We start from the raw sequence: 9,221 nt of genomic DNA, 5'->3' as shown, positions 1-9,221 counted from the left end.
ACCTGCAGGTTAGGTGGGGTTTACTGCTCCCGCTGAGATGATTTGCGCCCCGCTGAGGGACTTGGTCACCAGAGGATCACATCATGGTCCTTGTTGTCATCTCCTGTTCCTGAGCATCTGCCCCCCCGCCTTCTGGTAAGCACCCATCTCCCCCAGCACACTGCTTACAGCACAGGCCATGCAATGCCTTCGAAGACCTTCCATCTTCTCTTTCCTTTTGTCTTTCTTTTTTACTTAAAGAAAAGTAGAGTGGTACCCAAAAATGTGTGCAGTAATAAAAGAAAAGCCAAACTATTCCTACAATTTTTCTCTGTTTCTGTAGAAGGCTGTTGATAGGGAAGAGCTTGGCTTTTCCTAAGTATTTTTCCTGCTGTTCCTAGTGTATGGGGCTCCATGTGCCGACTGAAGACTTTGACTATTTTTGTTGTTTCCCCACCAACAAATTTTTCCATTATAGAAAGATGCAAAAACAGAACATGGAATTCACGGAGACAATTTCAGAAAGAAATGCAGTTTGCATCTTATCCAGCAGATGTTGCTGTTGGACCAAAAACTGGCTCAAGGTCCGCTCAGGTGGGTTAGGGAGGATGTATTTCAGGTTTCTATCCAGCATCTCCAGATCTCACCCCCTGAGATTGGGAGACCCCCTTTTACAGCCGTGGACTTGAAACATGAGGTGACCATGCTGAGAGACAGACCTCTGAGGGAATCTGACACCAAGCAAAAAAACAACCAACACCCCACCCCCAATCACAGCCTCCCTTGATTTCTGATAAAGTGGGTTATTGTCTGTCAGAGCTTTTAATAATTTTTTTATAAGTAGTGGAAAGCTTCACTTCATGTACACTGTTTTCCTCCCTATTGATGAATGTGGGGTTATTCATCAAGTCTTACATAAGTTGATGTTGCTAAGATGCGTGTAGAAGATAAAAGTTAGTGATGTTTTAGACAGAAAATGTGGGTTCAATGCCATGCCGACTCTGTTATTGGGAAAACCCTGAGGTTTTCTATCATCATGTGGTTACAGGATAGGTCAGTTTTCACTCCTAAGCTTACCATGTTGAAGTCTTTATTCAGAATTGTCTGTATGTGAAAGGTAGATTTCTTTTCCACAGTGACATTTCTGTGTTGCTTCGACTGGCCTGGGTGGCTTTATGCCAGACGTGTTTCTAACTCCTGGTGGGAGGTGGGTGAGAAAGGACTGTCTGGAGGCTCTTCTGTATTACCCTAGGGACCGTTCTCTCCCTCATTAGCCCTGAAATCTCAAATATTGAGAGGAGAGCCAGTGCCACTTAATGACATTCCCAGTTGCGCAACAAACCTTTTGAGAGGAGAGCATGGTGCATAGATCAAGGAGAGAAAGTCATGATGGTTCAACGGAGTTGCTGGAAAACAAGTGATTTGAAAGGCTGAGGGAGGGCAAGCAGATAAGGGTTAGTAAGTAAGTAGTGCTTAATGAGGGACTCGGGTGTGCCTCCCGGGATGATCTCTGGGACGTTTGGCATGTGAACCTGTTACCTCCATCCCACACTCACATGCTGAATGCAGATCGTGTTGTCAAAGATCTGTCTTGACCGTACAAAGACCATTTGACCCTCTATTAGCAAAGCCAAGGTTGCCGTATGCAAGTTATGCAAAATGACCTTCATACCCTCTCCTGCTAGCACGGGCTCCGTGTCAGACAACATTTTGGAAATGTTTAGACTTCCAGCACTATTACGGGGCCAGTTTCTGGTTTGTATTTTCAAGATCAGGTGAGCAGCAAAGCCTGCCAGGTTGTTCAGTGAGGCTGTGCGTATCCGAAGGGGTTGTGATCACAGTGGGTCAGTGAGCAGAGCACGAGCACAGGGGTACGGCAGGGAGCTTGTGTCAAGGCTTTGCACTGCTACCTGAGCACTATCCCAGACAGCATTATGTGCCGTAGCTTGGAACTATTCCCCCTGAAGCGGAAATTTTGACACTGATTTCAAGGAACAAATTAATAATATTTAAACAAAAGGGAAATATTAATTTCTTCGCATTAACTTGCAGGTGGTATGAGGTGCAAACATTTGCTTGTCTGTTCGCTTTTGGATGTTGTTCTTCTGAAGGTGATAATACCATTTTTATGAGTAAAAAGAGCAGGTTTTGACCTTTGCACAATTCGACCCTTTCAAAGACCCCTGCAAAATGAAAACTGTGTTTCCTTCCACCTTCAGTGGGCGTATGTAAGGTCTTTATCTTGTGTTTAAAATGACAAGGCATTTTAAAGTAGCAGCATCTGGTGCAAAGCAACTGCCAACTTAATATTTCTTTAATATTTTTGTATACAGATGATAAAAATATTTTTAAAGGAAAAAAAATACCAGGAACAGTTAACATATTTCTTTTACCTGAAATTGAATTACCAGTATGTGAAAAATTTCTCTAGTAGCTTCAATTATAATGTGGGAAATGGTGTATAATGTTATTTTTAAAAACCTGCAACTTTATTGCACTTTTTTGCTGTGAAATATTGAATGTAGAAAAAGGACCCTGTTCATTCTCATATTTGCAAATGACCTGGTGAAATTTAAAATCAAAGCACGTAGCATATATGTGAGGTATAAATTTATTCCTCTTCACTTTTTCCAAAGCAAAAGTTTGAATAAGATAAACTGATAATACTGGGTTTGATATGCAGCCCCAGTAGGGCTTTCTTACGTTACCAAATCAAATCAAACATTTTGAAGATACACACTTATCTTTATGCTCAAAGACAGCTACTTCCCTTTAATTATTTGTAGCTGTATGACTTTCCCTTTGGAGGTAGCGTTGCGCAGGAAACATTGGACAATTCCAATATCTGCAGTGACAAGCTCCAAAGCGCGCTCAGGCAGGCTCTGTGCTGTCCTCCCCAGGCAGCTCGGGGAAGGGAACTGGTTTGCAGTCACCCCAGTTTCTCCCAGGCTCTGCACGTCAGTGCAATCTGCAGGATTCAGATTTTTTAAAATCAGATGGTACTTCTTTAGGTGCCCTGTCCAGCAGAATATTGAACTGGAACCTGTGGGGTGTAGGCTGGTGATTTCAGGCTGTTGGTGCTGGGGTGTTGCCATAGACCAAGCTGGACTGCAGTTTGTCTTGGAGGATCAGCTCTCAATGCCCATAGACACCTTCAGGAGCCCAATTTAAGAACCAGAAATTGTAAATGTTGGATTAGTCTTGTATCAGTTCCTCAGCTCTGCTGATGTTCCTAAACATAAACTAAAAACTAAAGCTCTGAATCCAAGTATTTCCAGCTTTGAACTGCCTGCCCATAGGCTGGGGTATACTGCTGTCAGAAATGTGCCATCCTCTTGGTGTGCAGGGGAGGAGAGTCACTTCAGGCATTTGTTTTAAATATATTTCCTTAGAAATAGACAGGAAGTAATTGCACAGGGAACACATTTTCCTTATTTAAGTTCAAAAATAAATATAACTGTAACCTAAATGTGTATTTATCAGCATTGCCGCCCTTTGGCCTTACTCCAATAGACTTTTCTCACTGGCATCAATGGGAAAAAGATGGGCTCTGCATAGGAAATCTGTGAATATTTTTTTCTCCTTCATCCATCCATCTATTTTGGGATGTGCTAAATGCTTGTTCTCTGTTGTAACATTAACATCAGTATGTGGAAACTTGGGTTGCTAAAATAAATCAGTGAAATGCAATATACATGACTTCAGATGGGACTGCGTGTACATTGTTGAGCACAAGCACGCCGTGTCCGCTCTGCCCTGCCAGCTTCACAGCCAGGTACCCCTTACTGTGTCGCGCAGAAGTGGGGTGCAGTGGTGAGGCAGGCATGAACTTTGTGCTGTTGGTGCATTTCGTGGTTGCCATTTATGTGACAGTAAAACCCATACTTCTGACAGTCTGTAGTATTTCACAGAAGCATCTGTTGATCTTTTGCATTGTGGACCTGATTGAGTGTTTGCTGGAGGCAATGAAAATTTTATTGTTGCTGTGCGAGGCATTGATTTGTGAGGCTCTGTCTCTCTTTAGTTTTTGTTAGTTGGTAATATTGGCTTCAAACTGTCCTGGGGAATTTTTCTGACCTTAGTAGAGACCCTCCTGATTCATGCTGGTATGAATGAGCACATTCTCAAGTTCATTTAATTTTTATTCTTTAATGGAAAAATGAGAGGCATAAGTTCAACCTTCATTAGCTGGACTGTTTTCTGCCCACAGTGAAATCAGCAGGAGACTGGACTTTGATGAAGGTGTTGAGGAGCCAGTCCTGCCTCGGAGTCTCCTCCGACCCACGGGAGCCTGGCCAGCTCCACAGAGTGGTCCTGTGCCTCCATGCCGATTTATCATCCACCATGGTCACAAGCGCACGGATGAGAAAGGGATCGCTGTGGCTGCTACCATTCCTGCCCCTCTGGCTACAGATTAGGCAGCAAGCTTGGAGCACACCTCTGCCCAGGAGGAAGGAGAAGCAAGTGCGTTGCTGTGCTCGACCCAAGGCCGCTCGCTCCCCTCCTCTCCATTCAGTGTTGATCTTTAAGGCACCCATGGCTAAAGGAGTGGGAGACATTCCCGTGGGATTGGCTGTTCCCTCTTTCTTTTTCCTGCCTAAGAGGTAAGAGCTGCACAAATTCCCTCTTTAATAGTCACGTTAGAGAGAATATGACTGATCTGTCATCCAGATATTTAGAGCTCATGATGATATCGGGGTTGGTTTTTGTGGTGTGTGGTTTGCTTTTATTTTTTTTACTGTGATGTTTAAACCAAATCCATAAGTCACAGGGATATGACAAGAAATGGGTTGTTTCACATTGGCTGTAGCTGCTGGTTATTCTTGTCCAAATGTACAGAAGTGCCCTGATGGTTACTTACCAATGACAACCTGCTCAGGGGTTAACGTTTTTCAGTTTCATGGCAAGCTTGCAAAGTTACACATGTGTACTGAATGAAACATAGCCCACTGGTTATTTTTAGAGAGGCTCTAAACAAGAAGTAAATCCCTGGAGTAGTGCTGCCAGAGATGCGTAAAGTTCAAATCCAAATTAAAACTGCCTATCTTTGGCCTAAATTCCATCCTGAACTTGAGGAAAACTGTGATCTATACCTTGAACTTTATGACAAAAAATCCTTTGCAATTATTTTCTAATACCTGAGAATATATGAATATGGTACAAACACTTGAAAATTAGAACTTGAATTAAAAATCTGAATATTTGTCCAAGAATGTAGTACCTGGTCTTGTGAGAAACTTTTGTATGACTTTGTTATGGTAGCTGCCCTGGACTTCCTTGTTCTTGTACGCGTCTTTGTAAGATCAAGTCCTGTAACGTAATTGTAAACTTTGGGAGGGGAGGAAGAGAAATATGGTTATTGACCTTACAGATCTCTTTAATAATGACCTCTGATGTGCAGGACTTGGTTTAGTAATCACCAAGATACCCTATGAAGAAAGTAGATCCCTTTTCAGCAATATATTTATGTGAAGTAGTTGAAAGTAGAGCAACTGAAGCATGTTCTTGATTTCTTTGCTGAATCAGGGCCTGTATCTTCTTCCTGCCAAGGCAGCGATCTTAATACCATTCCTAAATGTACTAGTAATTCTAGAAGCCCTAATGAAAGTCAAGATAATGCCACAGATTTTATAAATAAGGGTCTTTATTTAGAATACTGTTGAAAACATTCTTGGCAACCACATCATATAAATATATAAAGTTAAAGTTTGACACAACAAACCAAGCAATATTAAATATTTTTTCCCCTTTTTTGTTTTATTTTTTGCTTTTGTTTCTTTTTTTTTTCATTTTCCTCTTTTTTCCTTTTTTTTTTTTTTGCAAAGCAACTCTTATTTACATTTATACAAAAAGTTTTAAAAAAAATGGTCCACAACCTTATTTTGGCCAGAACAGGAGTAATAGGAAGGATTTGTCATGCCAATATTGTTGGAGATTTCTGCTCTCCTCTGCATTCAAGAGCCATCCTATTCCCCAAAGCCCAGATTAAACATTGGCCATTTCATGGTATACAATTTTATCTCTAGACATATTAAATAACTTTAGTTTGACAACCAATAAATAACTAGGTGTATTTTGAAGTAATACAGGTTGGAAAAGTTGTATATTTGAAGGAATTTTGAGTGATATTTTAAAACTGGAAAAAGTCTTGAAGTCTTTTCAGTCCTAGAAGGCAGGTCTCAGAATGTGGCTGAACAGAGCAATTTATTTTCAGTGCAGTCCAGCTGGACTTGCCTTTATAGCACTTGGTAGATAGGGTTGCTGCTGCTGCTGGTATCCTGGGGCAGTGGGGTGCAGTTGGTGGGGGAAGGAATTTGGGCTCCGCTCTCATTCAGACTCACTCCTTCTGGGGGGGAACAGGGACTCCCTTCAGCAACGGTTTCCACTGGAGGCAGGATAGGACATGTGGAGTTATCTGTGGAAATCCTCTCCACAATGCTCGAGAGGCAATCGAGGCTGGAAACAACAGAACTCTTCCCATGCTTTGGATCTAAAAAACAGACAAAAAGTTTATCCAGTCAGTTTATCCAATGGGTATCTAATGTCAGTGGGATGTAGTTCTTTCATAAAACCCCAGTGAGTGGCTGACGGTATGCAGCTGTGAGCATGTAAAGATTCAGAGGAAATTAATATTAGCGAAGGACACCAATTACCAGAAAACAGAGATTGTAATTTGAAAAATGGACAAGACCCAACCAAAGTATGCTATTTTGGGGACAGGGTGGATCCAGGGCTTCAATTCAGTCCTGGGAAAGAGAAGATTTGAAATAAATCGACAGTTTCTCCAGTTTGGATCAATGATAGAGTTAGAAGAGTCTTCATGCAAAAAACATGGTTAAACATTGTTAGTTGAAGAGAAGAATATGTTTTTCTCCAGATGTTGTATTTGCAAAATAGGAAATGCAGCTATAATATATCCCCATATTTGCAAACACATCTAGAGGAAATCCAGTGCTTCCATTGGCATCAACAGCTCGCTGCCTGGAAAGAAAGGTTCCTCTTTCAGCCCAGCCGGGGTCAGCTAAACAACCGGGGACAGAGACGGCACGGGGTAGTTTGCTGCATTGGCTGCCTGTGTCTCTGTGTTCCCCATGGCCGTTACGGCACATACTCACCATTTGGTGATTCTGTGTAGTAGCTGCTGTCGTAGCTGTTTCTTCTGCGGGAGCTGCACGGAGGCCCGCTGTACTCCATCTGGAAAGGAGAGAAAGCTGGGTGAGGTCACCAGCGGGGGAAAGCATTTACTGAAATCCCAGCGACCATCCCATTTTGTATTTCAGTCCCTACTCTGTGCCATCGTTCCAGTCCTGGCTGAAACGCCATCAAGCTTTAGTTTCTTTGAATGAGGCAGAACTTAACTTGGCTAGAAGAGGATTCACACCAGAATACTTTGTGTGGCACAACTGTTCTCCAAAGGAAAATTACCATTATTGTTGTATCGAATGCTGTAAAGATGAGCAAATGAGATGAGGTTTTCCAGCATTCTGATCAGATACTGCCCTACACGTATCTTCAATTTACAACAGGGAGACCAAGAGGGGATTGAGGGGTTTTTGGATTTAATTTCTGAAGGCTTTTCCAAACATGAATTTCTCTTTAAAAGCCTCTAGTCACGTTTGTCCCTTTTTAATTCCTTTAGTTTCTGTTCCCATTTCTATTTTTTACAGAAAAAGCCTCAAAACATTAACCAATATGTTTGTTTCTAATACTTTAAACCACAATGAAATTACTCTGACAAAAGAAAAAGGCTGCATTTTGAGGCAATACCATTTGTGTAAATCTTCTCTCCAATCTGCTAACTATCTAATAATCACAGATATTCCATCCAGTAACAATTATCCCCACCAGAACACAGAAAAAAAATCAGGTCTTAAAAGTGCCGTCGAGATCCCATCCCAGACGGCTGTCCTGCACTCCAGTCACTACATCCCACCAGCCCAGAGTCAGACCAGAGCCTGAGCCTATAGTCCCAGTGAAAAGATGTGGCAGTGAGACACCCTCTCTGGCACCCACCCTTCTTCTCCCCTCCCCATAGCGTACAAACAGGACTGAAAGCTTGGGCTCTCCTTCCTATGGCTTGTAAATGTCTCTGGAGGGGATGAAGTGAGAAGAGAAATAGAGAACAGTTTTTTAAGGGTCAAGAAAAACAACTCCTGTTGCTTGTCTAAGCTCCTCCTGTTATCATGACAAATGGCAGAGAACAAAAATCAGACACTTATCAGTTCCCCTGTAACTACCGTGACCAAGGGGGACCTTCCTCTCTGTTGTGATTCAAAGGTAATGGTACAGCAGAAGATGGAAGCGGATGCCCCAGGAGCTATGGGAACACCGGCAGGTCTTGGACCTCCCCTTGCCCCTGGGTACCCATCCCAGGCCACTTCCCAAAGTGCTCCCCCAGCAGCTGTCCCCTGGCTCCCCAAGACACAGGGGGACCTGCCTAACTTCTCATCCCAGGCGAAAATGTGTGTAACAGATTTTTCTTCTTTCCCAGAGATCCTGCCATGCGGGGATCCCACCTCCCTTTGCTGCTGGAGCCCAAGGAATGAGAATGGACTCTGTCTTCTGCCTGGGGAGGTACGGAAGGCAGCTGCTATAGGAAAGGTAGGAGAAGACAACTCGCCCTGCGCACATTTGGACCGACAGCGTCCAGGGCGCCTCGGTGGCAAGGTGTCCTCCCTGGGGCACTCACCATGCCGTCAGAGCAGTTGGAACGGGGGCTGGAGGCATCCGATTCTCCGCTGTAGTGCTCCAGCACCGGGTAGTAAGCGTCCTCCTGCTCCCGCAGCAGGGCCTGCAGGCTCTCGATGTAGCGGATGGCGTTGCGCAGGATCTCCACCTTGGGCAGGCGCTGGTTGGGGTTGGTGGAGGTGCAGCGCTTGAGGGTCTCGAAGGCCTCGTTGACCTTGCTGAGTCGCCGGCGCTCCCTCATGGTGGCAGCTTTACGGCGGTCGGCGTTGGTGGTCTTTCTCTTGCAAGCCTTGCAGGCCCACAGCAGGCAGCGGCCAGCCTGGTGGTGCCCACTGGGTGCCCGGACGTGCTCCTCCTCGTGCGAGTGCCCGTGGTGGTGGCTGTGGTGGTGCTGGTGCTCCTCGGGCTTCAGCAGGCCCCCCACGTGCACCAGCCGGGGGTCCAGGTCCTCAAAGAAGTGCATGTCGGAGGTGTTGAAGCACGGGTCGTCGTAGAAGTCATCGGCGGCCGTGAAGGAGCAGAGGGAGCCCTCGGCCATCTCCATGGGGCCCAGT

The 9,221-nt window shown here is 44.3% G+C and overlaps 1 protein-coding gene across 1 annotated transcript; it reads right to left on the bottom strand.

Moving 5' to 3' along the window:
* Positions 1–5,778: 5,778 nt before the first annotated feature.
* Positions 5,779–9,215, bottom strand: MYOD1 (myogenic differentiation 1). The gene is made up of 3 exons (XM_010086765.1): positions 8,669–9,215; positions 7,095–7,173; positions 5,779–6,469 (listed from the first exon to the last, which is right to left on the bottom strand). Exons 1-3 carry the CDS (start codon positions 9,209–9,211, stop codon positions 6,216–6,218), a joined length of 876 nt encoding a protein of 291 aa, XP_010085067.1. The 5' UTR covers positions 9,212–9,215; the 3' UTR covers positions 5,779–6,215.
* Positions 9,216–9,221: the final 6 nt, after the last annotated feature.

This window comes from Pterocles gutturalis, unplaced genomic scaffold (assembly GCF_000699245.1).
Source record: "Pterocles gutturalis isolate BGI_N339 unplaced genomic scaffold, ASM69924v1 scaffold11196, whole genome shotgun sequence".
NCBI classification, from domain to species: domain Eukaryota; kingdom Metazoa; phylum Chordata; class Aves; order Pterocliformes; family Pteroclidae; genus Pterocles; species Pterocles gutturalis.
Note: the sequence above shows the minus strand (reverse complement) of the source record. Positions and strands in the feature narration are given on the sequence as shown.